Below are 19,616 nucleotides of genomic sequence, written 5' to 3'. Positions count from 1 at the left end.
GCCATTGTTTTTACGAAATTTTGAAAATGCTCAGTTTAATTTTTCAGGCTTGAATGTAATCATCAGTTCAAAGGAGCACAAACTAAAGTTACATTTTAACATGCTTGGAGGTTTTTGGGAAGCTGTAAATATTCAGTCATCCATTTTGTCTTGACTGATTCCAAATTAAATAAGCTCTGTCGGTTTCTCCCTCAGGTGGACGCTGGGCTGACGTTCAATAAGAAGGACTTGGAGCACAGCTTCATATTTGACATCAAGACCATTGACCGTGTCTTCTACCTGGTGGCTGACACCGAGGACGAGATGAATAAGTGGGTTCGCTGCATCTGCGACATCTGTGGTTTTAACCCCACTGATGACGGTAAGGATTGGCCTTAGATAGTTAACCACACAACAGTGCTGAAATATTTTACGTTTAGCCAGCATGAAAGCTATGGGCACTGTGTAGTGTGTCGAAATTCAAACTCAATTTACAGATAATTTTAAACAATTTAGTAGTATTGGCTACACTTGTCACGCTACAGTGTCCAGTGCACACCACAATGACGATTGTGTATTTTTTTCAGTGTAGAAGAATTGATCTTCTAATGCACCAACAGTCTTCACTGATATAGTACAGTAATACAGGAAAAGCTGAATTCCTGTTCAGCAGCTTTAAATCTGGGTGTGTTTCATCTCTAGCCGTAAGCAAATGCATTGCTAGGATTGAACAAAACAATATTAGCTCACTAGATAACTACTGTACATTTGATTGGTCTCTCATTTGACTGTTGTGCCTCTCAAATATCTGCCTCTTTATCTCTGAAGGAGTTAGGTGAACCAGCTGAATGTGCCAGAAGGCCTGTATTCAGCATAGTTCTCAGCCAAGGTCTAACGATCCATGTGTTGATCCATGTGTTATGTTGAGGCTCACGTTACTCTTGTTCCCAGTACTGGATAATCAAAGCATTGTGTATCTGCTGGTCTCACTGTCTCTCCTTCATCCTTCCCCTCTTATCTAGTTCTCATTCTCTCTCGTTTGCATACTCTTGTTTCCCTGTCTTTCTCTCTGTCTTTGAGCCTAATTTCAAGTTGTGCTATTTACATCAGGGTTTTGGTCCAATATGGTTTCTCTTTCTCCTCATTTAGATGTGTAAGCATTTTAGTGTGATGAGAACTGGCATAGAAGTTGCACGGATTCCCTGTGTGACATGTCACATCACTAGGATTCTTTTAGGAGAAGAATATACTTTATAAACCTCACAACTGAGTCACTCATCATGCTGCTCCAGGGTCGTCCTCTCCACAGTATTGTGACTATGCCTCCGCCTCAGGTACATAGGTAGTGATGCAGGGCAACCCTGTTAACAGCATTCATGGCACTTCTGCTACAGAATTATTGAAACTAGCATGTGAAAACAAACAGTGAGACTATACAAGGAGCAACTAGGTCTAAAGACAAGTATCTTTGCAGATAGCCCTCCTCACAGTTCTTCTTACAAAAGAATGTCCTTGGCTCTCTCTTTTGCGGCAGCTTACACTTCTCTGCATGTGAGACCCAACTCCTACTCTTCTGTTGTGTGTGGCCACGCTAGAGTGCTTCATGGCTGGGCAGATATTAGAGGGGAGAACATTAGGAGGGCTGAGAGACAGTGTAGGAGGTATAGATGAGTATGAGCAGAGGGGATTTTCCCTCTTCCTGTATGAATCAGCACTTAAACCTTTAACCAACAAATAGGAAAAAGGGAAGAAGATAGCAGAGGGGAGAGAGGAGCAAATGATGCACAAAAAGAGAGATTACTTTTAAAAGAAGAGAAAGAGGGGACCTTGTCTGAGATACAACCATCACAGTTATTGAAGAGAGTGGGAGGACTGTGAAAAGATGAAGAAAGTAGAAAGATGTGGAATGAAAGCATAGATATATTTCACCCGGCATACGCATCAGGCATCTTGGCTCTCTGTGTGGTGCAACAATCAGCTCGAGCAGAAGCGTTTGAAAAGGACTCTGATATTTGAAAACTCAGTGTGACAAAGCAGGGACCTTCAGGAAATTCTGTCTGAGAAATAGTGTGTGGGATTCTGAAGGCAAACACTGTATTCAGACGGTCTATGAACAAGTGAAGCTTTTAGAGGTTGTTGGATGTGAAAAGTGATGAAAATACTTACTCGTTATGGTCTTTTTTGTGTAAATTCACAGCAATGACTGCAGTGAGATTGATATCAGCTGCCAGTGCCGGTGTTATTTAGGGAATCTTGTCACGCATACCACACCTCTTCCTTCACATTGAGCTGGACTGCCTACTGTTTTATTTCTCCCAGGAAATCTGCCCAAGTCAGGTTATCAACTGTTGTGAACTTCCTGGATCAGTTGAGAAGGGACACCCTGTGTTTTAGTTTCAGCTGTGATTTGTGGTTGAATTTGAGAAAGAGAGTATGGGGAGCTGTTGCAAAGAAATATCTGAGATCTGTCCTTGTCTCATCAGAGTGAGGCCCCCCCCCCCACACACACACACACACACACACACACACACACACACACACACACACACACCAGCTCCTGAAGTTCAGACATTATAGAGACGTAATGTTGATGTAGTATCAGTCAAAATGCTGAAGGTGAGTATAGACTGTTACATTGGGATTGGGTTGCTAAGAAACAGCTTGGGTCCAAGTTTACTCTGCAAGAGTAGACATTAGCAAACACGGCTTACTGTTTACTCTCTGCCTAATATCATCAGTCACCAATATCACCTACACTGTCTCAATGGGCTTTGCAGGTCCACAGAAGTAGGAGATCTTGGCTTATTTGAACTGGGGGTTCAGTAGGAGCCATAGGTTACCAAGAAGTTGGAACAGTAGAAATATAAAAATACAACAATATGGTTTTAATCCAACATCAGGATTAAAAATGGATCAATACAAAAGTAGTAAAAAGTCCAAAAATGAAATGGGTCAGTCAAATTAGTCCACTGGATTTAATGAAATACATTCAGTGGAAGTCCATCTGATGGAGCTGATGTTTTCAATACAGATTATAGAGCCCAGCTGGTGAATGTCTAACTTCTACTTTACATGAAGTGAATATCTGGCTGTTGATAATCAAATCTGCTTTATCCTGCCCTGATTAATTACTTAATTACTACAAAGCCACTGTAATATGTGTAAGCCTGATCAGTCATTCACTGACAGCTGCTGAGCCGAGTCTGACAGATCATGATGCTATCTCATTTTTTGTGATCAATTTTTAGTCTCTAGATGACAAGCTAAATAATAATCTCACTCATTCATTAAATAGCATTTGCTTTGCAAAGGAGCACCTCTGCTGCTTTCCCTTTAAGGTTACAGTTTCTTGTTTTTTTCATAAAAGTGTGTTAATTTCTTCTGTTGTCAGTGGAGGTGACCATTAATTCAATGGTTGTAGCCCACCTCCTCTACAGTCAGCTGTGGAAAACCTTGTATTGTATTTGGCCTTAAGTGTTTTGAGGCACACATGGCCTGATATACAAACACATAAACAGAAACGGTCTTGAGAGAAGTTAATCCCAGCCTTCTCGTTTTTGTCCTCCAGAGGCAGCAAAAGCTGCTCACCAGTCAGCCATCGGAGGCCTGGTAGTGGATACCCCCCCACATCCAGCACTGGGTAATATTGTTGGTCCAGCAGCAGGAGTGCTGTCCAGTGTGCCCCCTCCATACCAACCGGTCAGTGTGCGACACCTGGACTCTCAGTCCAGTTCAGAGGAGCCTCAGGATTACCTGTGGCTGGCCAACTGTGAGAGTAAAAAGCCTGAACCCAACAGGTGAGTTAGTTTGTGTACGTATGCCTCTATTGTATGTATGAGACTCCATATTCACTGTGTTGGAGTGCTGTATTGTGATGTCAGCTTCTCTCTGTACACTTTTTTCAGCCCATTTATTCTTTTTGTACATTTCATCTGTACTGCCACTCTTTTCCTTGTCTCTGCTGTGTGGTGTGTGTAGCTCCGTGCAGCTTCACTCTCCATTGGAGGGAGACCAGGAGTATTTGCTCCTGGAGGAGTGTGAGAGCAAGACTCTTCCCCCACAGGCTAGTCTGTGAGTGGCCAGCCATCCAGCTGGAACTGCCTGCTTGTGTGGAGTGCTGCACATGTATATAAAAAAGAAAACAAGACAGACCAACAGAGACACACAAACACTGTAGATTTACGTGGCTTTTGTAGATCATTATTAGTGCTGGATTAGAAGTTTTTTACTCTTAAGCAATTATCTCTTTGTAGATCAAAACTGACTGAGTTGTACTTAACACTATATCTAAACACTGCATGTTTAGATATTACCCAACAGCTACTTAGTCCCTCAGTTATCCACTTTCCCCAAAAAGAGGTGCTTATATTATAAGAGGGTGTCAAAGATTAGTGACAAGAGGTATCTGATTATAACCTTAGGCTACTAACAATGACTTGCGAACAGTGCTGTGAAGTTTTACTATGACTGTGTGAATTTCTTAACTTCTCTAAATCAACCTGTTTTGTGTGGATATTTAATTCCCTGGTGTATATATGTGTTTTCTTCTCAGAGCCCATGCCGAGTGTTCCAAGTCTACCTCCTCAGAGACAGACCTGAATGACAACCTCCCCTCTCACCGCACGCCTACATCCTCCACCTCATCAGCTAAACACACCTCGCACAATGGCTTCTTCCCACAGCACCCGGCCCCTGCCTCTGCCTCTTCCATCTACGACTCGCCTCCATCACGTGGTGCCTCGCTCTCAACTGATGGCAGCCTCTACCACCTCCCTCGCAGCTACTCCCAGGACACTGTGCTGCTCCCCAAGTCGGCCTCCTCCCCTCCAGCCCATCTAGACAGTGGGGACACCTCTGAGCTTTATGTCTTCAACACACCATCACGGAAGCCCTCGATGGAGACACAGCTGCGCAATCTTTCCATCAGTTATGATATCCCACCTACACCTGGTGCAAACTGTACCTACCAGGTGCCCCGCACATTGTCATCGTCAACAGGGGTAGGAGGCTCAGAGAGCGGGGGAGATGTAGTCCCCCCTCCGAGACCACCCAAGCCTTCGCTCAGTTCCACCTCAGGACCCCCACCACCCCCTGCTGAGCGCTCACCTACGGACACCTATTGTGTGCCCCGGTCGGCCTCAGAGACGGATGGGAACTACTGTGTGCCTACTAGTGCTGGGAATAAAGCATTACGCAGCAACACTATTGGCACTGTGGACTGTTCACGCCTCCGTAAAGGTTTGTGTCGGGAGAGTTGTTTTTTTTTTTTCTCTCTCTCTTTTTTTACTGTTGGAGTAGAGCACTGGAAAACTACAATGAGATAAGAAAATATCTTTTATGATCCTGAAATATAAAAATCTAAATATAGTGTGTAACAGGACACACACATTCACAAAGCCTTTTTCCTCTATAAAATTTTTACCTTTATGTGTAGTGATATTTTTCTTCAACTAGACACATTATAAATGGCTCTATGAGGCTTTTGCACATCTTTTATGTTTGCATTCGGTACCCTTTTAGCTTTCTTTTGATGGATGATAAGAGACGTCACTGGAGCTCTTAGTATATTTTCTTCCAGCTGCATTCCCCGTTTTTACCTTTATTATTCTGTTTTGTTCACAATCCACTCAAATGATCAAAACCTTATCGGACCTGAACAGCGTTTTCTGCAAATGCCTTTAATGAACTTGACAGTGGTTTGTGCAGCAATTCCACTCATATATATTGGTTACAGTACTCAATTACACATACTTACATTTAAAAGCAAGTAAGAAACATTAAGAACCATCTTCATGTGTCCTCACTTACCACAGATATCTTCGGCTAATTATCAGGACTACCTTTCTTGTTGTCCATACTATACCATCACTAATCTTTCATGTGATGTTTAAAATATTATGTTATCTATCAAAGTAGAGATTCACAAGTTTGTATCACATAACAGCAATTTCTGTGCACTATCATCACTTTCACTGTGTATCAAATCTGGACAAGATTTTACTAAAACCTGGCAAATCAAAGCCTGAGTAGGGATCTTTTGAATAGGCAAGAGATGAATTTTTTTATAATAGTTAAGTAAAAATAGAAAAAGGAAGTAGTTCTAATGATAGAAATTTACCTGAATAGCACAAATCTTAGATCAATGTACATCTTTTATAGAAAGGCTTAAAATAAATTGAAAACAACTTTCTGTCAAGGAGACTTGTGATGTAAAGATGGACACAAAGTGGTATATTCTTCCACATACTCCTCCCTCTTGTGGTGACAAATGTCATTACAGAAGTATTAGTTGCAAGATAGTTGTTTACACAAACCAAAAGTCAGTCATCAGTCTTACCCGTGTTAAACTCTGTGCATTGCTAACATCTGATGATGTGTTGTATAACTTCACACTGAATGGCGTTGAGGCTGTGGTGAATATTTCTCCAACCGAGAGACTGGGTTGAAAGATCGATCTCTATCTGCATTTTGATGATGCAAGGGGAATAAAATGAAAATGTAAGGAATCACTGAGCAGGAATAACCCAGTATATGTGAATGATTTGCACTTTAATAAGCATGGGATTTCATCTGAATCATTTGAAACATATTTTTATTGATGTATTTGGATGCAGTTACAGTATTTCATTCATTACATGTCTCATTGTAATTATTCCCCATCATGGTCTTACCCCACTTAGTCTTCCTCAACTGACACTATCATTTGCCTTACAAGCTCTTCCCAGCATTTGCTGTGGTTCTTGTGGCGGTAAGTGAAATGCATTAGTGACTGCATCAGTGCATAATGAGAATGCAAAAAACAATTATAATATACCTCATAGTGGAGCCCTTACACACAATGGCAGAGCTCTGTCCTACTCAGTAAATGAATCTTGGTAGAGTCATGCAATCACATATTTTAATTGGGCCTCTATTGTGTATATGTAGGATTATGTTATGGCATAGAATGGCTGGCATTTCGCACTGGTACAGAAAGTCTAGTGTGAAATTATCATGTTGTGTCCTACAGATAAAATAGTTAATGCTAAGCAACTATCACTGCTACTATTTATCCCATTTAACTTCCATTATGTATTGCAATTATATGATGTGTTTTTTGCAGATTTTGGATCCCAGGACTGCTATGACATTCCTAGATCATTCCCCTCTGACAAAAGCTGCTCGTTTGACTTCAATGAAAGCTTCAACAGCTACTTTGTAAGTGATAAGATCATTTTACTGTTGATCCCTGCTGTGCATTTAGGAAGAGGCTAACACCTTAAAGGGAAACATTCATGTCGTTATTGCAGTTTTTCAATTTTTTTCATTACACTGTTTGATTCAGACTAAAGAATATTTTAGTTTAGTTTAGTTTAGTTTAATTTATAATAGTTTACATTCAGCTACTGTAATGATTATTTCAGTTTACTTGTTGGATTCGTTTTCCAATTGTATAATCAGCAGACTAACTAACTAAGTCTTTTTGCTAGCAAGCTTAAATATTAAGGCTAGCTATGCTGCTGGTTTATTGGTAGTACATGTTAGCTGCTGCTCCTGAGCATCTACCTGCAATTCTTCAGCATTTTGGTAGCGCAGCACATGCTGGCTACCATCATATTTTTGTATTGGTAGTTTCTTTGAATTCATTCTTGATTGATTTGCTGTTGCCACATCATTTGAGTTTTCCACTATACAGGCAGCATTACACTGTGTCTCTTTTTATTTGTGAACATATGTGTGTGCCATGTCACCCTCAGAAAAACAAAGGAATGATGCCAGTGGGAAGCCAGTCCACAGAGGAAGTAGACCAGAACTATGTACCCATGAGCGCCAACTCCCCGTCACATCATCACTCAGGCAGTTTGACAGAGCCAATGCACGAACCCAACTATGTGCCCATGACTCCAAGCACCATGGAGTTCTCCTCTCTGGGAAAGCAGGTCCCCCCGCCCGCCCACATGGGATTCCGCTCAAGTCCCAAAACCCCTCCTCGTAGGCCAATGCTCAGTGACTGCCAGCCCCCACCTGTGGACCGAAATCTCAAACCTGATCGCAAAGGTGAGTGGATGATAGGTCTGCATGCATGTGTAGCTGTGACTTGGTTCGTCAATATTCTGACTAGATTTATCATGTTGGTGTTGCGGGTTTGATGTGTGTTGAAGTCTATTCTTGCATTTAACTTGCTTCAGTATGCTCAGTATTCACTAATGCAATGACAGTCCATCCTCTGTCTTAACACTCAGCTGCTACTCTCAGTGCTGGCTCATGGTCATAAATACATAATTTCCAACCATTTTCCAAGCAGCATTTTTCTTTATCATACTTTAGTTGCCATTGTTAATGTGGAAGATGGTTCTCTCTCATTTTGTCTCCTTTGGTTTGTCCGGTGTATTAAATACCAACCACAATCTTCCTCTATGCCTGTCCTTGACCAGCTTATTTCACCTGTTGATGAATTAGTTTAGTGCCTGCTACATCTTCTTACATCCTACATAGTTAGCTCCTTGTCAAAAGCACTTTTGTCCTGAGCTCAAGAGGCCCTGTAGCCCATTTTGGAGGGGGCTGGTCTCTGTGCCATGGAGTGACCGAAGCCCGGAGTGGTCACCTCCATCCCCTTTGTTCCCATCATCTGAATGGAGCTCTTTGATGAAAGACCTAATAGCAAAGGGAATTGCAATCTGGGCAGATTGAAAGGCTGAGTAATGGGCAACGAGAGAATGGTAGTTGAAGAATGACAGGGAGACAGGGAGTCATCACAAAGGCAAACCAAAAGCCAGAGCTGTTATTGTCACTGAGGAAAATAGGACATGTTATGGAGTTTTACATTTCCCAGTGAGGAATCCTCCCATGCGTGACATGTGGGATTTTTTTTCTGACCTTTTGAGTCAGTCAACTCCAAATTTGGCATGCATCATTGCTGGACTATCATGACTAAAAGTTATAAAAAGATTTTTATTACTCCAAATCATCTGACTGCTCTATTACAGGCCTACCAATTTTAGGGCATTGCTCATGTTTCACAAAAAGAGCCATAACTCAGAATGTTCAGTACTCATCAAGACTTCAGTGTCTAAAATATGGGATTATTTGGCGCAGGGGCCATTACAGTAGAGTACTTATAACGCTTAAATTCTGTATGATAATTAGTTTATTGTATGTGGTGTATTGGACCATTATTACAAAATGTATATACTTGAGTTTAGCAGTATAGTGTATGCCCAGCCCTCTCTCATCTTTAAAAATTCAGCCTTTAAAAAACATAATTATTGGTACAATATATGGGACAGATACCAATGTATTTCAGATTTAGGACCACAGCTCTTGAACTCTTACAAGTTTGTAATCCATCATTTCCAGAAAAGTATGAGTGTAAAAAAATATTGCCCATTTGTAGTTTGGGTCCTGTCATTTTTAGTTGTTCTCGCTATCTATCACTTGTTCTTTCTCAGTCATAGTTTTGTGATTTTTCTCTTTTCTTTGTTCACTTTTAAGTCACATCTATCACTATTCACCACAGTATCTAATTTTACTGTCTTGATGATATTTGTTTTGGTTTTATTAGGACAACTAAGGGAAAGAAGAGTATTGCATCTATCGTGGCAATTTTCAGACAGTGTTGAAACATCTGCAAACACTCCTGTTCAGCTTTCTCTTCTGATGCTGTCACACTGATGTGTTTTTATGTTAAGTAACACCCTTTATAACTGATGATTTGAAAGGCGCTGTGTGATATTATTACAGTGTAGATTCAGCCATCAATCCAACTGCACCTGCCATTAGAAAATAGCACAAAGACCGGCATAAAGCACAGTGAATTTCAAATATGGACAGAAATCTTTATGTATCTTAAGTATGATAATCAGACTGAAACTGAAGATGAGTAAACATTAATGAGTCACATCACTATTCAGAAGTATTAGTATTTATTGGTATATTTTATGTCTAAAGCAGAAAGTATGGATGAACATGTTTCAGAAATAAGTAGAATATCACATGCCTCTTTGAGTCCTCTTTGCATATTGTTAATGTCTTTATTCTCCATGAGCCATGCAAAATTCATCTCTACTGGACTAATTCTACTCACTACCAACTTCGCTCGTCTTTTGTGAGCTATATGTTGTGAAGGCTTTGACGTCTTTGGTCTGTGCTAGTCAATGGGTTTCATTTTATTAACACTATTTGTGATTCCATTTAATCTAATTTTCTTAGTTTGAGATTGTGGCACATTTAGGCTCTTGTCAGCACTGCAGAAAAATGTTGTGATCAGTGTGTTAGTGTAAAATGAGCTATGTGCCTCATCAGTAAGTTACTCTGTTCTACAGTTTTGTTTGTGCTCTTCTCAACATGACATGATTTCTCTCAGTGCTTATACACTACTCATCGTGCATGCACAGCTGTGATGTCAGTCTTTGTGTGGGAAGCCGTGGTGCATGGAGTGAGGTGCATGTTGGGCAGTATGGGTCTGCTGTTGTCATGACAATCATCCTCTTGATAACTGTGCTGCACAAAAAGGTGACTGGGTGTACATGAGGGTGTAGTTTTGTTGTTCAGAAAAGTCTCGTCTTTTGCTTTGCATGGCAGAGCGGTTCTTACAGTAGGGCTTAACTGTTGTGATCACCAAAAATTTTATAATAAGCAAAGTCTTCTTTCACCAATCAGGTCAGAGTCCTAAAATAATAAGAGCAAAAGGTGTCGGTTTAGAGCGAACCGACTCTCAAACCGTAGGTGAATTCCCAAGGGGACGACGCAAGGGTAGGTACTCCACACTGAACTGAAAACTTTTCATTCTTTGACCTGTCCAAACTCTACTTCATCTCGACTCTTTGCATGTTGTAAACAGTGTACTGTGGGATTTCTCTTGTTTCTCAGGCCTGTTGGTTCTATAAGAGATTAACTGTGTGCACCAGAATCAGTTAAAATCCACTTTAGTATGTACTATTTGTGAAGAGCATCTCTATCCAGAGGTACCAAAGTAGGTTTATAAAATATTAAATGGAGTCTTAAAGTCCTAAATCCCAGCGGGAGTGGATGGGTGTGCACTTCACGCATGGTGGACTGCAGAGGTTAGTTTTGGAGCTCATGAGCAGTTGCAACATACCTTTACAACTTAACTGTTAGTGCCACTTCACCTAAATATCCCCTCACTCTGATGTGACTTCTTATATGCAGTCAACCAAATGCTATAATTTACTGACATTTCTTTTCCCAAACATTTCTTTTAATGTTTTTTGTTTGCAGTTGAACATATTGTGCTTCCAAAACACACACGCAGATGTAGCAGCCACAACAGGATTATTGTCATAAAAACACTCACATGGGCTCTGGAAAGTAGTAGATAGCTTGTCAGGGGGAAATTGAACAGTGATATCATCTTATGAAAGAGAGACTCACATAAATAACCATATCCACTCTCCTGCTTGGGAACACACAGCGTGTACTGGCAGCAGCTGCCTTCTGCATAAAGTATGTAGTTTACAATGTTTAAGTCCAACTCCTGTGACAGAAGCCATGGTTAATGAGCATTTATGGTGAATATCTATTGTGAGGTCTTTTATTACACACACAATTTTGCATTGATTGTATAGAAGGACCAATGTTTTCATCAGATTGGTTCAATATAGATTTAATATCCTCATACACGCAAAGGTTGTTGTCCTGCGCCAGCATTTACAGGAGACAAGATCTGATTACAATGAGACGGATACTTTAGGTAACAGAAAAAAGGGATAAATGGGGGTAAATGAGCTCCTGAATATTATTTATTGATTCATTAATGAATTTGTAATCTGTAAAGCAATGAATAATTAAACAGTAAGAGTTGCACTGCAGACAGAATTTTAAAATTTTGATTTTTGTATTACTGCTTTTCAGCCGTTTACAATTGTTCAAAATAAGTATTGATAAAACAAAATAATGAGCCATGTTGTTGGTGTTTACATGTCATGCATTCATTTGTTCCTGTTTAGATATGCAACAGAAATGATTTTATGACATACAACACTAAATTAAGCACATAGGTTGATTAACGCCACATTATATACAGCGTTTCTGCTGTTCAAATTTGCCAGCCTCACATACATGTACTTTAAGTCTGTGTCTTAAGCAGTGACTGACTTGTATGTGTACCTTGCTTCAGGAAAACCTGCTCCACTGGAGATCAAACCACTGCCAGAATGGGAGGAGCCCTGTACGCCTGTCCGCTCACCCGTCACACGCTCATTTGCTCGGGAGTAAGTATTTAAAATGTTCTGCAGAATTTTTCATAATTCTGCGTTTTGCTAACAACTGAGGGGCATGTTCACACTACTCTGCTTTCCCATGAGCCTTGTTTTTATTTTTAGTTTGAAGTCAAGTCAAGTGGGGATGCTGTCAGAGAAGAGACACCATGCCTTTTCAAAGTTGAGAAAAATGCAATTGTTCAGAGATACACAGGCCACAGGACAGTGAAAATAAATTGCTGCACCTCATCTCCTGGTGACTAAAGTCAATGATGTTGTTATGGAAACAGTGTGCATTGTCCTACCTGCTCCTTATATTACCAACACAAAATGCAGTTGAGGTTTCCTTCTCTTTTGTAGGAAAATGTACTTTGGTGTGAACATGCCTTTTTGTAGTATATACACTTAACTAAGAAAGTAGGCACTAACACTTCATGCATTACCAGAGTCACTTTGTGACCAGAGTAGCACTGCTCATACAAACAGGTCTGGGATCTGCCTCAGAGCTACATCATACTGAACACAGTTTGTTGGCTTATCAGGGATGAGGTCTATTTCTGTGCTTAGTGCTGCAGGGACTCTTCTGGCTGCAGTGGTTTATTGCTGCGACTGTTATGTCTGTATTATATTTTGTGCTCACCAGAGAGTGTATTTGCCTTGAAGTCGGTGTGTAAATATTGTGAATGCTGCTCAGTCTCTCTAGGTTTCCAATGCCAGCGAGACCCCCGTCAGTGCATAGCATGGCCTCCAGCACTGACTCCGAGGAGTGTGAAGAGAATTATGTAGCCATGGTCTCTAATATGTCCACAGATGATCCAGTATGTAACACATAACTATCCTCTGATATAAGAAGTTGCATGATTACTTTTTTTTTCTTTGCTTCTCAAATCGCAGATAATCAAAGCTACAGAAAAATGTGATAAATGTCTAATTTGATTTTTATTGTTATATGTGGTTTTAGTGGGTTCTTGAATCTATGTTGCACTTATTCATGTGACACCTACAGACAGTTTTCCCAACAGATGCACCATAAATACAGTAGAAGATTTTGTGTGAGGTAGACAAACAGTTTCTGGGTTGAATACCATACAGCCTAGAATGTTAAGCTGTAGTTGCTGTTCAGAAAGTGTTAGAAATCCCATTTCCAGTCCTTGCTCCTCTCCCTAAGCCATACATTAGTCTGGACAAATTACTGGTTGCTGCAGACGGACTCCTCGCCACTTAAACTTCCTCTTTATCCTCTTTACCCTTTGTTTTTGTTCTTCTGCTTTTCAGGTACTGTGCTCTTTAAAGAATGCTGCTTTTTGTCAAATCAGTACCTTTACTGTTGTTGAAAAGATCAATTTTAGTTATTTAGGCAGTGGGTAAAATTGAATCCAGTTGTAGTGTCTTTTAGCCTTTCAGCAATGTTGCTGAAACAGGCACAATTGGTTTATACAGCATTTTCATTTCTGAAGAATAATACTGGGCATATCAGCTATACACTGACAGGATGACATTTCTGTCAATGCGGATACTTTTTCTTGCAGTTTGGGTATTAGATGTACCATTTCCTATTTTTCTTGCTGAAACAGTCTGTTTACATTTTTTCCAACATTTGCTTTAATATTGTCTGCTGACTTCCTGTTCTTTCTTCACTCGTGTTAATTTCTTTCTCCCTAGTTCCTCATTTCTCTGACATCACCAGACTCTGGCTTCATCCATTTTATTTTTCCTGCATTTTGTTCTTGACCATCTGCTGTTCTCTTTTTTTCCCCTCTTTGCGACTACTTCCTTCTTACTGTGTGTAGAGAGGAGTCCTTCTACTGCACAGTTCCCATCACCCCTGTAAAGAGGGAGGTGGAGGAACTTGACACCATAGAGGAGGTGAGCAGGGTTGCCAGGTTAGACATGCATGGCCTGCCCTGTCAGATCACCAGAAGTCACCAGTTTCAGGTGTTATTAGATGAGAAAATCAGCAAGTACATAGAACAGACTTTGCAGTGCTTATGTCAGCCCCCAACACCAGCTACAAACTGTGGCTTGGATACACAGTTTGTAGTGCTTTTCAGATATTATATACCATCACTCTTCTTACAATTAGTATGTTCTAGCTTTGCCACCATCCTAGTTCTAATAACTCCACCCCACTTGTAGTTAGAAATTAACTCTGCCTGTAGGTCCAACATGTACCTTAGTGTTGTCACAATACCATAATTTTAGCTTATATTTTTTTATCCTTATTTTAAATCTTAAATGTGATGTTTAGATATAATGACAAAAAGACAGGAGATCTCATGTCATGTCACCACTGCACCAGCACGATGAAATGGTGCATCCATCAGTGATCAAATCTTACGAGTCCGGTGCCTGTCAGACATGGGACATGGGCTTGATGAAAAGATTTTCACCGATTAAACAAATGTATTCTTATGATAAATGATCAATTTCATCTAAATAGTCCCATAATTCACTGCCTGCTCCAGTTTTGACAACCAGTTTACCTGGACAGTGATTTTGTTGACTACTATGCCTTTAACATTTGATTGCAGTCATTTTTTAAATCTTCCAATCCACAAACCATTCGTACCTGTATGACAACCCTCTAAAGACGCCTCTGAATGCAATTTGGGCTTACACAGCATTCTGTGAAAGAACCAACTTCTTGATACATCATAAATAAAATAAAATTGGTTATTTTGACAACACAGGAGTATGTTTGAATATTGGCTCTGTTTCACTCTGACATTGCTTCAGTGTTTCTCTTCTCTCAATAAAAGCATTCTTTCCTGGCTAATGTAGAACGTGAAGCTTGTTGCGCCCCTGACTGCGGATGGTGGCAGCAGCCCCATGGTGAAGCCAAAGGGAGACAAACAGGTGGAGTACCTGGATTTGGATCTTGACCCTGGCAAGTCGACCCCACCAAGGAAGGTAAGAAAGGAATTTACTTAGATTATCCCAACACTCACAATTAGATGAAGAAGTGTGAAGGATCTTCAATGCTGACCTATACGGTTTTCCTTCTCTAGATGAAAAGCAATGGAACTGGCATGGCAGCATCCGATGAGCGTGTTGACTATGTGGTTGTGGACCAGCAAAGGACACAGGCCCTTAAGAGCACCCGGGAGGCCTGGAACGATGGCCGCCAATCCACAGAGACGGACACCCCTTCCAAAGGACCCAAGTGACCCTGTTGTCCCAGCTACCAACCCACCCTCCAAAACCATTGGGCCATTTACACTAGTGTTGGTTCTGGTTTATGCTTTGGGGCGGTCCAGCTGTCACGTTCCACCTCAAATAGATCCTTAGTGTGTAGGGGCCAGTGGAGCTTCATAGCCACTCAACTGTCTATAGTTTACACTGCTGTCAAGCCGAGAACAGCACTGTGTGTACAGTTGTAGGAAGAGGTGCGGGCCAGGAATAAGCTGTACGCAGAATGAAAGCGGGTGGAAGGATTGGACTTGTCCTCGGGGTTTGACTTAAGCAGACTCATGAACTTTGAACATTCACTGCCTACTATATTGGATTTGTTTTTTTGTTCTGTTGTTCACGTTTCAATGGCCGATGGGTCGATCCAGAGTTAACATTTCCTTAAATTATAATGCTGTTTGATGTTGTTTTGGAATGTACGTGAAATCACTTGATAACATGATCACAGTGTCCATAGGCACTGTTGACAGGTCGGTTTTACTATTCCTTCACTCGGTCAGAGTGGATGGCTGAAACTGTAACTGTGTCTGAGGCCACTTCAAACCAGATCCCTGAGATAACCCAGTACGACAGAATTTTAGAGTTTTATTAATTTTTTCTTTCAGTGCAAAGGCAGTTGAACCCGTTCATTCGACATGTAAACAAGTGCTCAATTTAAGCTTTGGATTCACTCAAGGTTTAATCCACTGAACATGATTTGATTTCCATTTACTTTGTAAGTGGAGATGCTTCAATCTGTTATAATGGAAGTGCAAAGACTGTACAAAAGTGTTATGTATATAAACAGGAAAAGTGTCCTTTATTTGTATGGAATATCCAGTGTGTTTGGCTCGAAGGTATGTGGATTCTGCAGGGTAGAATCCTGTGCCTGTCTTAGGTGGTATCAGGACTTGTGATTAAAGAATGAATTACTGTGAGTTTTTAGAACGTGACAGGTTTTCTATAAGTTATGCAAAGGTATCAAACTTAGGCTACAGAGAGAAAATCAGGTACTCTTTAAATGCAAACTAATACAACTATCCACTTCTAATTTATTTCTCAAGTTATTTCATCAGGTGGATGTCGTGTCCCCTTTCAGCTTTCAGCTCAGTATTCTTGATTCATATGGAGGAACATTTTTGCTAAACTGTTAAAATGCTTAATTTGACATGCGCTGGTCAATTAGTTTCACAAGTTCATTGATATTCCTCATTTCTCTCTCCTCTTAGGTTTAATTTATTTCAAATTGAACTGGCATACAGTTTCGGGAAATTGACTGCCTCATGTAGTCAACTAGATACATCTTTTATAGGCAGTGAAAAATCTTTGTCTGCATAGATCTGTGCTTTACTAACCTGTGAACTCTCAGTCAGAAGTCCCAAGCATGTGCTGCCACAAGATAAAATCATTGCTGTACATATTTTGCCATCAGTTAGATTAATATGTATCATCTGAAAAATGTGCCTACTAAGTCATCTACATTCTACTTCACTCTTTCCTTATTGCAGTCTCTTTGTGATATGGACTGCAAAGCTGATGACGCTTTATCTTTTTTAATGACAGAAAATGTAAATTTTAAAAGTGGACTAAATAAAATCAAACCTCTTATTCCTGTGTTGTCTTTCTTCCATATAATTCCCATTATTATTGGGAAAGATAGAATAGAAAATAGAATAGAACCCTTTGCATGTTGAGTGGATTGAGAAATTGAAGATACCATTCAACATGCACGGCTTGTATGCGTTTTTTAATTCCTAGCACTGTCAATTCCAGAGTTTTGATAAAAAATTGACTAATTACATTTTTCAAGAAACTTTTCTAAACATCCTGAACAATTATAGCCTGAAATATGATTGTATCATCTGAATACCTCAGGATGAAACAACCTTACAATACCACTCCTCCCAGCCATGACAGTGCCCACATCTTACATAGCCTAATTTCATACAAACATAACATGTATAGTTTCTACATTTCCACACAGCTACGACTCAGTACTCTGACAGCTGCAACAAGCCATGAGCTCTGTAAAATGCAAGACAAATTATGAATATGATGTAATATAACTTGGAAAATTAGACAAATATAGTAGTTCAAGTCGATAAACTGACCAAAAATATAAACGGAGCACTTTTGTTTTTGCTTCCATTTTTCATGAGTTGAAATTAAAGATTTTTTGTAATAACACAAAAGGCTTCTTTTTTTTGTTCGCAAATGTCTTTAAATCTGAGTTTGTGAGCATTTCTCTTTCGTCAAGATCATCCATCCACCTGGCAGGTGTGGCATAACAATATGCTGATTGCACAGTGTGACAACTGCACAGGTGTGCCTCAGGCTGGTCACAGTGAAAGACCACATTAAGATGTGCAATTTTATTTTGAAAGAAAATCATCAGGCAATGTACTACAGATTTCACATGACCCGGGCTACAGATGTGCACTTTTTGGAAGGGAGGGTCAGAAAAACGAGTCAGTCTCTGGTGTGACCACCATGTGCATCATGTTGAGCAACACATCACCTTTGTACAGAGTTAATCAGGCTGTTGATTGTGGTCTGTGAAAGACCCTGTGCTCCTGAATGGCTCTGCAAAGTTGTTGGCTATTGGCAGGAATTGGATCACGCTGTTGTACAGGCAGATCCAGCGCATCCTAAAGATGCTCATGGTGAGTATGCAGGCCATCATTGCATCATGCGGCAACATGAGGCGATGGGGGCGGATGAATGGCGCAACAGTGGGCCTGTATCTCTGTGCATTCAAATCGCCATCAATAAAATGCATCTTTGTTTATTGTCTGTAGCTTAAACCTGTCCATACCGTAACGACACTGCTCACCAACACCATGCCATACACACACATTTTGTGTGGCCTTCTATTGTGACCAGACCAGGGCACACCTGTGCAATAATGACGCTGTGTAAACAGTATCTTAATATGCCACACCTGTCGGGTGGAGCTTGGCAAAAAAGAAATGCTCACTAACAAGGATTTCAAACACAATTGTGAACAAAATTGAAGATTTGTATTTCAATTCATGAGTATTAGATTTATATTTTTGTTCAGTATAACTTAGCCTCATTATATAAGCTACGTCGTTTCCGTCTGCCATCTTTGTTTGACGAGCGATGGAGTTTAAGAGAAACAAGGACCTTATTGCGTTTTCCACCTGCGCGGAAAAATCGTCGAAGAATCTCGAAATTTCTTCGGAACAGAGGTAAGGTTTGAACAAGTTTTTTCGCCAGGTTTTTGTTGACGCTATCCCTGTCGGTAAAGCTAATTTTATGATAGTATCATTTAATTTAATCCAAATATGGCTAACTAACTAGCTACTGAGAAAAAGGTGTGTGTGATGCAGCTGAGTAGGAAACAATGACCAAAACAAACAAAAGTTTCTAGAAAAAGAAAAGAAAAAGCCTTTCATAGTTTTTTATAAAGTAACCTTTGCTCAAAGATTAATTTTGTTAAATGGCCATTGACTCTACAATTTTAGGCGAGCACTGCATTGTATGTTCCTCATATCCTCAAAGACCATTTCCTTCACTTACAGTCCTATCCATAAGTTTGAGTACCCCAGGGCAAATTATTTATATATGTATTCAAACCCTGCTGTAAACAGACACTGTACTATTTTATTAAATGCACTTAAAACATAGAAAAAAAGGCATTTGTGAGTGCAGCTCTACTCGTAAATCACTCTAAACTTCATGCACTCTTGAGGCAGGTTATGAACTGCCATTAGGAATTGGCAGCTGATGATACATCCAGAGTTAATATATACTCTGCCTCTTCAAACCTTGTGCTAACACATGGGCTCATCTGAACAGCTGGTTAGTTATTTCATTTTTTCCTTTATTATTTTCACTCTTGGTCTTACTGTTCCTAGTTCCCCCTCCCCTGAGTTTTCACTATAGAGCTTTATGTAGCTTGGTGTGCTAGGGAAGATACTCCCTAACCAAAATCTCCCATGGGGTCCTGAAAAGCCAGACACAGCAGTTTACAATCAATACACAAAGCCATAGTTTTCACTTATTCCCCTATTCTGAATTTTACCTGTATTGACCACTAGATGGAGCTGTTGTTTGAAGAACTACCTCACTTTCCTTAGCACATATACTCTTCCTTAGCCCACACCCCTCCAGTGCAGTCACTTCTCCTGATGTCCCCCTGTCTGACGCTCTGCAGTGCTGTGGCAATTTACAATTTCTTGACCATGAGCTTCACATGTTAAGCTGCTGTTCTTTTGGGTTACTACATGATTCTGGGCGCCAACAAGG

The 19,616-nt window shown here is 40.3% G+C and overlaps 1 protein-coding gene across 9 annotated transcripts in view; it reads left to right on the top strand.

The window, feature by feature from the left end:
• Positions 1-16,952, top strand: part of gab1 (GRB2-associated binding protein 1) — a 51,584-nt gene extending 34,632 nt beyond the window's left edge. For 4 of the 9 annotated variants that reach the window (XM_023404201.2, XM_087173461.1, XM_087173462.1 and 1 more), the window contains exons 3-13: positions 196-361; positions 3,548-3,776; positions 3,958-4,050; positions 4,532-5,217; positions 7,082-7,176; positions 7,716-8,016; positions 10,618-10,710; positions 12,095-12,188; positions 12,871-12,994; positions 14,958-15,086; positions 15,185-16,952. In XM_023404201.2, the coding sequence (XP_023259969.1) occupies positions 196-361; positions 3,548-3,776; positions 3,958-4,050; positions 4,532-5,217; positions 7,082-7,176; positions 7,716-8,016; positions 10,618-10,710; positions 12,095-12,188; positions 12,871-12,994; positions 14,958-15,086; positions 15,185-15,343 (2,169 nt within the window). In that variant the 3' untranslated portion in view covers positions 15,344-16,952. Of the gene's footprint in view, positions 1-195; positions 362-3,547; positions 3,777-3,957; positions 4,051-4,531; positions 5,218-7,081; positions 7,177-7,715; positions 8,017-10,617; positions 10,711-12,094; positions 12,189-12,870; positions 12,995-13,966; positions 14,043-14,957; positions 15,087-15,184 lie in introns of all 9 variants that reach the window. The other 5 variants (XM_023404202.2, XM_023404203.2, XM_087173459.1 and 2 more) reach the window with 5 other exon arrangements.
• The last annotated feature ends 2,664 nt before the right edge of the window (positions 16,953-19,616 follow it).

The sequence above is a fragment of the Seriola lalandi genome, unplaced genomic scaffold (assembly GCF_002814215.2).
Source record: "Seriola lalandi dorsalis isolate HSWRI2012SDOR001 ecotype SW California unplaced genomic scaffold, Sedor1 jcf7180002054234, whole genome shotgun sequence".
Classification (NCBI taxonomy): domain Eukaryota; kingdom Metazoa; phylum Chordata; class Actinopteri; order Carangiformes; family Carangidae; genus Seriola; species Seriola lalandi.
The sequence above is the reverse complement of the archived record's forward strand: the minus strand, read 5'-3'. Positions and strand labels throughout refer to the sequence as shown.